The following is a 14,459-nucleotide window of genomic DNA, read 5'->3' on the forward strand; positions in this document are numbered from 1 at the left end:
ACTACAGTCTGTCTAGGTTGGCATCTGGTGACAAATTTGTAATTGAATTTACATTAAACTTACATCTGCCATCAAACATTTGAGATGGTAGCAAATCAAGCTTGCTTTTCAATTCACAGAAGTCCATAAATGAAATACAAACAAGAATTTAAATGGCTCTAAATTATACTTTGATTTACAACAACCACTGGATCCATAAAAGACGGCCAAAAAGAAACCAAACTCCTGAGCCAAACTGGCATGTTCAGGGTTTTCTGTGGAGATGTGAAAGATGTACTACAATTTGGGCTAAAAAAACTAAATCGAAACAAAACAGAAACCAATCAAAGAAGCATACATTTCTCTCAATCATCCATCAGAAAAACCGGTGAATGCAAGCGCAAATTTATAGCAACATGTTCATTTTTATCAACAATGGAGCACAGCAGCTGTGTGGGGGGAAACTTCAATGATAATCGAAAACGACACAAAGCAAATGTCCGTATGTACATTAAGCAAATCAAAAACCTGTTTCCCACTCAAACCAGAGAAAAAACAAATGCAATGGTTTCCAAGAACTCATAAGCCAGCAGCAAAGCAACAAGGGGTCCATGGGCAATGAATGGGAACACAAACTAATAATTTCTTTGACATAGACATATACTTTACAGTGCGGGTGAGTGATGGTACAACCTGCCACAGCACACTACTGTTAAATACAATCCAATAAAAACATCTAGAACCACCTTCATTTTCCACCCTTATACAGAGAAATTTTACATTTTTAAATTTAAAATGTTGTGTTGCAAATTATCGATAGACCTCATTCATTTCACGTCTCAAACCAGAACCAATCGGTCTCTTTAAACCCACTTGTATCCAATAAGCATGTTTCCTACATAGCACAACTGAGCTGGTAAGATTTATATGCTGCCCCCTACTGTTTAACTAAGGCAGTGGCACACAAGGAGAATTCACCCTCTTAAATCAGTGCAAAAATGAGAAGTGCATCAGTTTGAGGTTTATTTGTCTTGATTTAGGTCAGCATAATGTGAGTAACTGTACTTGCGACAGTGGAGTTTGGGCAAAACAATTAGCAATGCAAATGCTAAAAAAATATTTATGGTCTCTGGCTGTTGTGATGCATCTAGATTCTTAGCTATGAATATTAAACACTGTGGTAAAAATGACTGAAAATGAATTGTGAATACTTAATTTGAGGCGATTGGCTGATCTTGGTAATTCACTTTTGTTCAGCTACTGTTGGTGATAACAAAATTTTCATCTAAGTAGCATAAATTTAATCAAACAATTGCCTCCAAACACACAAAAAATATCCACACAATTCAGCATGGCATACTAATTTGACCGCCTTAAAAGAGCAGAGACAACATCCACACGGTTTCGCAGTTAACGTGTTCGCATATTTGCGTTAGCTAGTTTGACTTTTGTAATTTGAAGTCACGTCGCTTTGATCAAGCTTCTAAAGCGGACAGAGCTCTGCTCAGTGTTTTCCAAAACATAAAATAAACACGTAAAATAAACCACAGACCCCCATATGCACAAAAAAACAATGCAAAGCAACAGGCTCCAATACAATCACAACCTGCAATGCTCCCGTGCACCCTCATTTAGAAGATAAACAATAGTAAAACAAACAAAAAAAAGATTGATTTCGAGAGAAGTTCTCGTTGAGTCGGCTTAAACGCATCTCCATCCTGGTTTGTGATTGTTTATAAAAAATTAAACAACAGATGTGTGGTGCATTCTTTGCTTTCGTTTTCGCCGACACCGTCGAACCGTTCTTCCCGGTCTTCAACGCCTGACGCAAATACGCAAGGCTATCGACGCCTGATAGCAGATCCACCACACTTTCCTTTTCAGTGTCACTGTAATATTAGTACCCAACTTTCTCTGTATTCACGTTTTTCTTTTTTGCAATAATCTCTCTTTGTTTCGCACAAAACCTTCGTAAAACACTTTATTATGATTTGTAGAATTTTCCCTCAGAGTTTCCCCTTTGTGGCTCAGCAAAGGTTGAGTGTCTTGTCAGGGGAAGCAGATGATCTGAGCCGTAGGTGGGCTAGGGCTGAGGAAGAGGATGCCAGAGGGATGAAGAAAGACTTAAGGAACCCATTAGCTTGATTTAGCGAAGCCAGAGTTTGAGCCGAAGTGCATCCACTCCGTTTAAATAATATCTAAACAGACGCTTGTCCCTGACAAAGCCCAGGTTCTCATAGAGCTTCAGGGCTGATTTGTTGGTGATCTCGGTCTCCAGCACAACCTGTAGATGGATACAAACACACACAAACATTATGTGCAAAGTGCAGATTTTAATCTTAACTGTAAAAACTGTAAAGCAAGTGAAGAAATACAGATGATGGGGTGTGTTTGGAATGGAATACTACCATATTTTCCTTTTTAGAAGGACATTGTGAATTTTTCTATGTGTATTACATGAATAACCTATGACAAAATCTAAAGCAGTGTACAAATTAATTACATTCCATCTATTACCGTATTTCAGAATGCAGTAAAAATTGTGGGTAGTGGCAAAAAATAACAACACAGTACAGTTATCCAGGTATTATCAGTAAACCCGTCAGGAAAATCAGGACTGAATAATTATCTTATGTTTCAGATAAAGTAGCATGAAAATAGCACTGACATTACATTTTCGCAATGTATATTTTCGCAATAATCAATTTTTGTACGTACGTTAACGAAGACATCTACCAAGAAGTATGCAGTAGGGTAATATCTTTCCATTCCAAACATAAGAGGGTTATGAGGTCTTATGAAGTCATAGCTAGATTACTCTCTCACCTCATCGCAATCCCCTTCCACCATGGCATAGATGGCCTTTTTTACCAAGTTTGTGCCTAACAAAAGCAAAAGTACAGCTTTTGATTATTAATTTTTTTATAAATAATCAATAAGACATGGTACATAATGCAATTTAATACAATAGGAATGGAAAACAGATGCGGAATGATTTCTAACAAAGTAAAAAACAAACCTTTATGCTGCGTTTACACCAACCGCGTTTCAGGCGTCAAAATCTACCGCGCCTAGTTTCCGCTTGAACAGTTTGAATGCATTCGCGTGTGTAGAGCGAAGTAGACGCGCGGAAAAAGCAAGCATTTGACGCGCATCATAGGCAAAATCCGCTTCTTGTGGGAGGGGCAAGTGCTATGTGGTTGTCTGTTACCGGTTTGTATTTGGTAACCTTACTGTAGGGGGGAAATAAACGGCGCGGGTCGATAAACGTCATGTGACTCAAAAGTGAAATGTGTATAACAACTTACAAGGTTGCCCAATGTCCTCACTGACACTCTTCCAAGAGAGGTCCTTTTTATTCCTGTCTTCTCTATAGAAATAAGTCGTATAGCTCCGGGTGACTGCTTACGGACAATATCAAGCGTTCCTTAAGGTTGAATGAGTGACTCCGGACGGGGCTGCTGCCACAGCAGCAAGAAGGCTCTTGATTGGTTAACGCGGCGTGAAATTACACCAAAGTTCAAATTTTTCAACTCGGGCGTCAGCCGGCAATTCGCATCAAACGCAAAATGCACAAACAGCACCATTCGCGTGTATTGCGCGTACCGCGCCAGGCGCTCAATTTGCCTCATCCGCGCCACTAGACCTCCAGAAGCGCGTCAACACATCTTCATATTGACTTAACATTAAAATCACTTGCGCTTCACGCCTCTACCGCGGCTGGTGTAAACGCAGCATTAAGCTACATATGACAGTAAATGAACTGACAGTAAAGCCTATACCCATTTCCTCAAAAAACATGAATTATATAAAGTGACAAAATGTTAAATGTGCTCTAATTTGTATGCTGCTTTGAATAAGTAAAAACCATAAAAAATATAAAATTAAAATGTAAATAAATGGAGACCATTTGAATAGACGAATAATGAGACAATGCCTGTTACTATTCGGAGACATTGGCTACTGCGTTTTGTCAGTCAGCTACATACCAATGCCTTTCCTTCGAAATTTGGAGTCCACGGCGAGCATGGCAATGTATCCACGACGGAACATCTTCTTATGCATGTCTAGCTTACATACAATGGCACCAACACAGTCCTTTTCAACCATGGCCTGTGAAACACCAGAAGGAAGAGTCAACATGACAGTGCAATAAGCTTATTTAAAAGCATGAGAATAACAGTGACACATACCTCCATCATAGTCTCGATTTGAAATAATCACACCAGCCACACTTATATAGACACTTATGTATCACAGTCTTTATATGGTAAATTTAGGGGAAACTATGGTATGGCTGCCACAGATAAAACATAAGATGACTACTTTACATTGCAATGGTTAGTTCAATGTCATTATGACAACCTAAATAATCTATCATAACTGGTTATTGTATCAGGTTTAATATGGTATTTACATATCCCACAAGAATACCATCATAATGCCATGTTTAATGTCCAAACAAATTGTATTCCACTGTACCATTTCCCTATCCCTAATAGTTTATACCGGCTAAATTTATTATTGTTACTTGAATAAATAAAATACCATGGCACCCTTCAGTGCCAGCAATTGTCACAATAATATGGGTCTAATCTTTTTAAATTAAACATGGACTGAACCTAGGCAAACATTTGGGAAATTGATATTTAAGTTAACATTGTGGCAACAAATGTACAGTAGTATTACCATGTTTCATTAAATATAGTAATGTTGTCATACATCAGTTTCTGCACATTTAGTACTTTGACGTTATGACTGGTTATAATGAGCTCCCTAAACGTAAAAACCCTTATATTATTTCAAATATATTCAATAAAACCACGACGTTTCGTCAGACTATGGTAACTACCACACACACATTTACGCATCATGTTAATAACATTGTACTCTATAACCAAGGTGGTATTACAATAAAGCATCACGTTATTAGCATCTGATGTCGTTAATGTATCGTGGTACGTTTTGTGAGAGGACTACGCATACTGCACGTGCTTTGATAACACAGACAGATGGCTGATCTCTTCAGCACGATGAGAAATAACAGAATGACATGATACATACCAGAAAGCAGAGCTGAGGCCAGTTGTGAATAAAGTACCTATAGGTGTATATGGAGTAGGGCTCAGACAAGTCTTTAGTAATAAGGCGGATAATATCAGGCATCTGTAGCTCAGACTCGTATCTCACGTATCTGATGGACTCGTCGTGTTCCTCCAGCGCGAGTCTCGACATCTCCGCCACCGGAGAGCTGTCAGTGGCCGCCGCATGCTCTACTCCAGCGCCGTGCGGGCCCGGGCCTGGCTCGACCCCGTCCATCGCCACTTGACCCTGATCTTTTGAGCCAGTCCTGCTACTTACACCACTCTCCGGTTGACAAGATCCGCACTCCGTTATAGTCATACCATCAGTGCAATTTATCCCGTTGTTCGGCGGCGACTGGTTCTGTGATTTATCGATACAACGTTTACTTCTCGAACAATTGTTTTTCTCCGTATAATCGCCTTGTGTTTCACCGGTGCCAGAATGATGATGATCAGAAGCGCCGGTTTGATTGTCGGTCGCCCGGTGTTGGACGTGGTTCTGGAGGTGAGTGTGGTTGCACTGGACCCCGTTCAGCTGGGCTGAGTGAAACTGGGCGCCTGATGCGTTGGGATGCATGTTGTTCTGGTTGGATTTAACGATCGCCTTGTGGTCGTTGGCGTGCTGGTACGGTCCTGGGCCGGGGGTGATGATGTCCAGTCCCCCATCGTTCGCCAGTAAGGTGCAGCCGTCCACGGGCAGTGATGTGATCTCGCTCGGGGATGAAGGCAGTGCGTTAGGCCCAGGCGGCACTTCAGCCATTCCACTGCATACAGTTAATATGATGAGAGAAACGGGGTCGGAATCGGCCTCTCACAGCAAACGACGGCAAAGACAGTCGTCCGTCCAGCTGCTGATATCCGATAACTGTGGAATAAAGGACAGTTCGTGGACTATCTCGTGTCTGTTCCTGCCATTACTCAGTACACTCCACACTGGCCTATTATCTGCCGTAAAGCTGAGCGGGTGATTTACGACACTGTGTTAAAGCGCGTTACAGGAAAGGGTGATGGGAAATGTAGTTTTATTATTATGTTTCCATAATATCAGTCTGATTGTCTGACTCACTTTTAATTTTAAAAAATATATTTTTATAAAAATGCACATTTTCTGTGATATCTAAACACATTTACATAAAAATATTTTACATTTCAGTCTGGCCTGACAAAATCCATTTTTAAAGAAAAGCCACTAGATGGACCTATTCATCCAATTATTTGCTTTCTGTGCCCCATTGGACTTCACGTCTTCAAGATTAATACTTTATATTCATGATATTTATAAAGTTTTGTAATTGTGGCAAAATTCTAATAAATAAATAATTATCAGACTACATTATTAAACATTTGTGCTGATAGTCAAATAGGCCTGTTCAATAATTGCATGTGCTAGCTCTTCATTTTTATCCAATTTTTTAAATTTACTTTTTACACAATTTTTACAGGGTTCCTGCTATTCCATCACAAATCGGAACCTATAGAATTTTCAAATAGAATTTTAAGGCAACACTTTTTCAGAGTTTATATAGCTCCGCCTCCACACTTATCAAAGTTAAATGAACACTTTTAAGAGTGTTACATTTTTAAAGAGCACCTATTGATTCACATTTTAAAATTTCCTTTGGTGTGTAAGTGTGTATTAACGAGTACATGTTAAGATATGCAAAAGGTACATACCCCAAAGTAAATGATGACGCGAGTTATGGTCTCCAACGTAAATCTATTTTCTTGAACTACAACAAACACACAGATTGTAGGCAACTTCCTGGGATTGGTAAAACAAGACCGACATTATCATAATTCCACCTGCTTCGGACTCACAGCCTGTAAGTTAACTTCTGTTAGCAACCAAATCTTTCAAACATGGTAAGGAGCATCACGTTTCTGACGTCAGAGGTATTCACGCCAATCACAACGTACAGATTAGCTGGCCAATCAGGGACACAGAGCTTTTAAAACCTATGTGTTCTTTAACCATAAACCACATGAACACATTGTAAATAATGTTGTTTTTAGCAAAGAAATAGGTGATCTTTAGGCCAGAGTTTCTTTGACTTACAAAAGTGTTAGGGTTCATATTATGATATTGTTTTTAAGATATAAAATAAGTCTTTGGTGTCCCCAGAGTGTATATGTGAAGTTTTATCTCAAAATATTTTATTATAACATGTTAAAGGTGCATGCAAAAATGTACCACTTTGTGTCCTTTATAATGCAGATGAGCTAATGAAATGCAAACATTGATCTAATGATGGTGACTTAAATAAAACAGCCAGCAAACTCTACAAGTAAGATGTAAAATGCAGTTTTAGGTTTTAAACAGAGATAGAGATAGAAAGGATAAAGTTACAGATTGCATCACATGAGCATAATTTTTTTAATGGTTTTACTTCCCATTTAATCTGCAGAACACATAAAAACAAAAGGCTGAAATGTGTGGGCGAAGTGTAATTACATCTCTAAGGAGTTGGGTTAAAACTGGCATGATTAACTCAATTAACTCCAACTCTGAGTCTGAACAACAATTTACTCTTATTTACTCTTTAGTTGTTGAATTCAGCTCAGAAAATAACTCTCCAATTTTTGCTGTGTATGTGAACCATGGAATAAAATGCATTATGTTGAACATAAACATGAATTAAAAGAAACAAACAATGCTTTTCCAGTTGAGCTACAGAAACATTTAACTGTCCAGAAGAAATATTTATTAAAAATGCACCGATATGAAAATTTTCCACTGATAGCCTATTATTTATACTGATATATGTTGATACCGACGCTGATACCTATAGGTTTGTGATTATATTAATTTGCATTAACCAAATTCTTAAGATTACATTTTCATGTCAAATACATCTTTGATGTCCTAGAGTAGTTTTAGCTTAAAATACCAATAGATAATTTATTATAGCATGTTAAAACCGACACTTTGTAAGTGTGAGCAAAAATTTGCCATTTTGGGTGTGTCCTTTTAAATGCAAATGAGTTGATCTTTGCATTAAATGGCAGGGTCGTGGTTGGATAGTGCAGATTAAGGGGGGGGGGTATTATCCCCTTCTGACATCACAAGGGGATCAAAATTTCAATGACATATTTTTTCACATTGCAGAAAATGGTTTATCAAAACCATATTACTGGGTTGTTCTTTAACACATTTTCTAGGTTGATACAAGCATGGGGACCCAATTATACAACTTAGAAAAAGTCAGATTTTCATTATATGTCCCATTTAATAATGAACATTAAATGTTTCTAGCCATGACTATTGTATCAGCCATGATATTAGTTTTGAAATTATCAGCCAATAGCTGACAGTGTAAAATATTGCTTTTAACGCTCAATACCGTTTATTGGCTGATATACCGGTGCATTACATTTTTAGAGAAATAATCTGAATGTAGAGGCATTTACATCACATTTATTATACACACATTTTTTATCCAAAGCACCTTACAGTGCTTTCAAGCCAATTTGCATTTATACTATACATGTTCCCTGGGAATCAAACCCACAACTGTTGTGGTGCTAATGGAATGCTCTGCCAACTGAGCTATAGGGACACTACAGACAGATGCATACACAGTGGCGTGAACATTCTTAAGTTTGTCTGCTGCCCAACAAATAAAGAGTATCTTATAGGAGACAGGCTCCAATGATAAGATTGATCATGATCTGTGTTCTGAAGAGAAAATCCTTGTGAGAACGCAGACCATTCTAGTTTTCGCAAAGACACAGGCAGTCAGACATGGCAGACAATTAATCTGCCAGACAAAGATCTGCTTCAGTGGAGAGCTCTTATGCGGCTCCAGCTGAACTATCATCATCCTGCTGTCTTCTCTATTGGAATTGTCCTTATTGACAGCCAAACGCAACTCATCAAAAGCTTAATCATAGACGATTCATATATTTGCAGTATTGGCTGCATTTTGCTGGCCAGAAACATATGCTGTTTTTTTGTTATGGAAGTCACAGAATTTAACTTTCTGTTATAAAAATGAAGTGTGTATTAGCTGTAATGTGGATGACTGGTATTTTTAGGGCTCTGTTAACTTGCTTTTGTTGGTGAGGAGAAAGTCCAAGACAGGCTTGAGAGAGACCTCCATATGGGTCACTTTGGAAACTAATTAAGTACCTCTCTGGATACCAGTCTGGTATTTCCCTTTAACAATCGCAGTCTCTCTCTTTCTCTCCCATCAGAATAAACCCTTTTCAAACTCATTAAACAAACACAGGACCAAAGTCCTCTTGTGTGTGAGCTCAAGGAGCCCCCATATAAACCAGCCGAACAGCTAACAGGGAAAACCAAAGCTTGAACACTTATAAAAACACTCAGGGCTCAGCCTTTATCAAAATAAAGGAAAAGTTAATTTAATTTTTATTCTTCATACCTCTTATTAGAAAAGATAAGTTTAAAACATGTGCATTTAAAGCTTTTCTAATATGTATAAAATACTCAGTTATTAATTATGTATCAGTATACTGAAATAAATTAATGCACATACATTGGCAAAGACATAAACAATATACATGATGTATTTCATTGAAAAGGTAATATTTCATTTTGACAAACTGTATTAAAAGAGACCATGCAGTCTATACTGTAAATTAACGGTAACACTGTAGAATCTACGGTCATTTAACCCGATCCTTCTTTAACATCTGCAATAAACCTTGGTGTTCATTTATTAAGGCAACTGGTGCATTATTGAGTCACAATCTGTCACAGTATCATGAGACCAGAGGAGACAGGAGCATCCCCTGTGGAGTTCCAGATGTAGTATTCTGAAGAGACCAGTTCTCGTGCTTACAGAAAGAAAAATATTATAAAAAGTTACATATTATGACCACAAGACATTTCCTGTACTTACTATGATGTATCGTAAAATACTTACTTGTGACAATGCGTGGTTTAGCAGATGAGTATACCTGCACAGAGTGCTGATCCACACAGCATCCAGATAAAGTTAAATCTGGTATACGAAAATAAAGCTGCAAAAGGATAAATGTTACATCTCTATTAGATCTTAAGATGAATTTAACAAAAAAATCTATCTTTGCAACAAAATAATTTGAAATGATGGAATAAGATAAACTAATAGAAAAATTAATAACCCTTATTGCTTCCTCACTTTTATATAAGTAGTGAGTCCTGTGCAGAGAGGATCTGTTGGTCCAGCAACAGTCCCTGAAAAATGAACAGTCCCCTCCAGCGATACTTCCCTAGACTTTGGAAACTTCTGACCTGAGGACATAAGAAATATGTTATATTTATGTTAATTTTTTAAAATAATTACCAACAAACTGAAATATTAAGAGTTGACGTGCCAATGACCCAAACCAGCAGGTTCTTCTCTTTTGACACCTCAAGCTGTCCTGAGCTCACTTTGACCTCCACGTTGCCCATCAGATTCCTGTAAAGAAGCATGCACTGTTGTAATAACTGATGTAATCTACTATATATAAGCATGACCACACTGAACCTACTAAAGCCATTATAAAGCACTATGCTATTCTAAACCACTGGCAATATTCAGATCTACTGCAAAAATCTCTCTAAATGTGTCACCTAGCACATGTGGAGTATAAAATTACTAACAAAATTTAACATTTATTTAACTTATTTTATTTATTTAAAATTTAATTTATTAAGCTATGCAAGAATGTGAACATCTATTACCGGTTGAAAAAAGGAAGGTGTGCCTCACAGTACTCAAAACTATTTTTGACACTTTCGTGGAGTTTCAGGACCACATATATCTTTAGATGATTCTCCTCTGCATTCAGTTGGTAGGTGCCAAGAATTGGTGGCACAGGTACCTAATAAATAGTTATTAGACAGTTAAAACACTTAGGTAGTAGTGTGTATATGATAAATGATAAATAAAATACACATCTTAAAAAACATTTAATAACCTATTAATAACAGAAGATCTACCTGAGAAGTGTAACTGCAGAGTCTGAAAAGCTCCAAAGGAGGTGAGAACGGGAACTTGTATGGCCCTGAAAAGGCAGAGCCATCATTTTCCTCCACGCTGCAGGCGGTGAGGATGCTTGCATCTAGAGATGTCACACACGGATGGACAAGAATGTCCTGCAGTGGCGAGCCATTTGGTGGAAGAGTGAGGGTGACCGTAACATTGGGCAAAACACCTTCCACCTCACACTGATGCCAAGAGAAAACCAAAAAAAATTGTAAGTGTTTAGATATCTTAAAGGAACACGCCCACATTTTGGGAAATTAGCTTATTCACCGTATCCCCCAGAGTTAGATAAGTCCATACATACCTCTCTCATCTCCGTGCGTGCTGTAACTCTGTCTGACGCAGCCCCGCTAGCTTAGCTTAGCACAAAGACTGGAAATGCATGGCTCCAGCTAGCAAACTGCTCCCAAAAAGTGACAAAATAACGCGGACATTTTCCTATTTATGTGTTGTAATTTGTATAGTCACATCGTGTACAAATAACAAGCTCGTATGAGACACGGACATCTTTTAGTCGTATATTGCTGGGAACTATATATTCTCAGGCGCAGCGCTGCTGCTGGGGCGGAGTGATTTGCTCGCAGCACCTGAGTGAGACCCGTTATTTTTTTATCTTGCTTCATACTTCTAAAGCGCTTTGAGAAATAACATTGAAAGGCGCTAAGTTACATAAAATAAAAATTATTATTATTATAGAATAAGGTGAAAGTAATAGCACAAAGCAAATTGTTTTTGCACAATGAACCCACAGACAGTAGGCAACTATTGTACAAACAGGGTCACAAATCTTCCCCCTCTAATTCAACAGCCAGGTGAAGGCTACAGTAATGAGTTACCTCAAAAACCGTTCGTTTGTTACTCGGGCGATATAGCGCGTTCTTGACAACATAATAATTACTAAAATTACATAGGGCCCGGGAAGTGCAATAGTAGTGACCACCCTGTTCATGTAATAGTGTCACTAACGTTATATTACGTCTAGCTAATGGCACTCTACAGTAAACTAGTCATCGAACATAACGGGACACTTACCGTAGCCGCAGGTGATCCACTTTGTCCTGTCTGTACGATAGATGGGATGGCCGTATCCTTCAGCACATGTTTCATTGTCCGTGTAGCAAATTCCATTTTATGAAAATAGTCATCCTCTCTGAAATGCTCTGAGCAAACACGATAGCCCTTGATGGTGGCTACAGGTGTGTGTGGGTCTATATCCAGAGCAAGCAGCCATTGTTTCATCAGGTCAGCGTTTTTAGTTGGAATTCTGTGAAACATCATGGTATTACCTGGTCTCCCCTGTTTATTGTTGCAGCTCTTTACAATACAGTAAACACCCATGATTGTAATAAATTTACTACCTAGCAATCGCTAACTCCGTTACTCCAACTCTGAGCGAACTCTCTGCTCCTCACCACGGGGCTTCTCACTCAGGTGCTGCGAGCAAATCACTCCGCCCCAGCAGCAGCGCTGCGCCTGAGAATATATAGTTCCCAGCAATATACGACTAAAAGATGTCCGTGTCTCATACGAGCTTGTTATTTGTACACGATGTGACTATACAAATTACAACACATAAATAGGAAATGTCCGCGTTATTTTGTCACTTTTTGGGAGCAGTTTGCTAGCTGGAGCCATGCATTTCCAGTCTTTGTGCTAAGCTAAGCTAGCGGGGGCTGCGTCAGACAGAGTTACAGCACGCACGGAGATGAGAGAGGTATGTATGGACTTATCTAACTCTGGGGGATACGGTGAATAAGCTAATTTCCCAAAATGTGGGCGTGTTCCTTTAATAACACAAAAATCTGAACGGAAAAAGGAAGGCCACTAACTTTACACATAACCATGCCGTACACATCCCACAGATCCTGTTGGGTACTCTTGCCATACTGCATGGACCTCACCTTCTCTGTAAGTGCCACACTTACTACAGCCCTTCCACGATGGACCCCCGCTTTCCAGGCTGGCTGCTTCTGAGCCCCCCCTGGGCTTGGAGCCACAGAAGCAGGCATGGTTCCAGCCGAAGGGGGAGTATCCAGCGGCCGTCCCAAAGGGCAAATCTGCAGGAGCACCGAGGGAAGGGCTGCCAAACGTGATGCTAGCACATCAGGCTCTGGTAGTTTACCTCCAGCCCCACAGAGGAAATCCTGCAGGCCTGACAACAGAGCTAAGCCCTGAGAGACTGAGGCCAGGCTGGGGAGAGGTGGCCGGGGCTCAGGAGGGGCTTCCACGAGCGGAAGGCAGGCTAAGATTAATGCTCCTTGAGTGACAGCAAGCACAGGCCAGAGGGTTCTCCCAACCAGGCCATCCACGTGGAGCTCCACAGCCGGTGAACGCTGTTGATGGGCACAGTCATCCCGTATGTCTACGTAAGGTTTGTCAGCATCCACCTGCCCTAATTCTGTCAGCAGAAGCTGAGGTAAAACACAGTCCTCTGGAACAGCCACATATTGAGCTCCAGCCAAGGATTTGGCACGAAACTCTACTGTTGGGTACCGTCTAAAAAAACAAAAACAAACAACTTACAATAAGAGGGCAAACCTTCTGTGCTGTCATATTTGTTTGGAGTCAGCAAGTCTACATCAGTGAGCATGTGATCATTAAAAAAAATATATATAAGAAAAATGTCTGAAACATGTACTTATAACACTCATAATATTTTTCCCAATATTTAGTATTTTACAACCCACAATGCAGTGTGGTCAACTTGACCTCCCATTAGAAGTGTATCAACCATACTTTTTTTATTGGGCTACACTGTTTTTATTTAGTGAAGTTGTGTCGATTAGTAGTTAAAATGTCTTTCGTCTGATCAAATAATTAATGAAAATAGTAATGTAGTTCTGAAAATAGAAAGTCATGTTCACTGCATTAAAAAATCTACACACTTCATATAGTATTTATACAGCATATAGTATGGGTAGTATGGTAACATGCTATTTGAACACAACCACTTATCACTTTAAAAATGGCAAATAGTGCACTAGTCCATTTCAAATATGGTGAATTGCAGAGACAGCGAGCTTACCTGGAAAACCGCACTTTCCCAGATTCACCCTTCTCGTGAGAGACAACCCACAATGCTCGTATACTCATTGACGCTGCTGTCTGTCTGATTTATCTGTATGAGACTGTGACTATTATAAAAGTGCAGGCATCTAGCGAAGTATGCGATAAACGTATTATTAATTAACGCCAGTAATTATATAATACCTAGAATAATCATTATTCATAATTCTACACTGAGTTACCAATTTAGATTGTCAAGAAACATGTTAAATATGTAAAATACACCGGATAGAGGAACGCTTCTGTCATGTTACTCTCATCTGACAGCCATGTCTTCCTGTTTTCAGACATCACGTGACATTTTGGGGCGTGGCTGCGTCGTGTTCGAAACAGGCGAAGCTGATGTGGGATC

At 39.2% G+C, this 14,459-nt stretch overlaps 2 protein-coding genes across 2 annotated transcripts; both read right to left on the minus strand.

The window, feature by feature from the left end:
• Positions 1-368: 368 nt before the first annotated feature.
• naa30 (N-alpha-acetyltransferase 30, NatC catalytic subunit) lies at positions 369-6,069 on the minus strand. Its single transcript, XM_065288611.2, has 4 exons — positions 5,044-6,069; positions 3,969-4,092; positions 2,806-2,861; positions 369-2,263 (listed from the first exon to the last, which is right to left on the minus strand). The coding sequence occupies exons 1-4, from the start codon at positions 5,821-5,823 to the stop codon at positions 2,126-2,128; spliced, it is 1,098 nt and encodes a 365-aa protein (XP_065144683.1). The 5' UTR covers positions 5,824-6,069; the 3' UTR covers positions 369-2,125.
• A 3,343-nt stretch (positions 6,070-9,412) lies between these two features.
• ap5m1 (adaptor related protein complex 5 subunit mu 1) lies at positions 9,413-14,388 on the minus strand. Its single transcript, XM_065288610.1, has 8 exons — positions 14,067-14,388; positions 12,871-13,537; positions 10,996-11,223; positions 10,738-10,877; positions 10,386-10,471; positions 10,190-10,302; positions 9,953-10,049; positions 9,413-9,863 (listed from the first exon to the last, which is right to left on the minus strand). Exons 1-8 carry the CDS (start codon positions 14,132-14,134, stop codon positions 9,781-9,783), a joined length of 1,482 nt encoding a protein of 493 aa, XP_065144682.1. The 5' UTR covers positions 14,135-14,388; the 3' UTR covers positions 9,413-9,780.
• Positions 14,389-14,459: the final 71 nt, after the last annotated feature.

This window comes from Paramisgurnus dabryanus, chromosome 17, assembly GCF_030506205.2.
Source record: "Paramisgurnus dabryanus chromosome 17, PD_genome_1.1, whole genome shotgun sequence".
NCBI classification, from domain to species: domain Eukaryota; kingdom Metazoa; phylum Chordata; class Actinopteri; order Cypriniformes; family Cobitidae; genus Paramisgurnus; species Paramisgurnus dabryanus.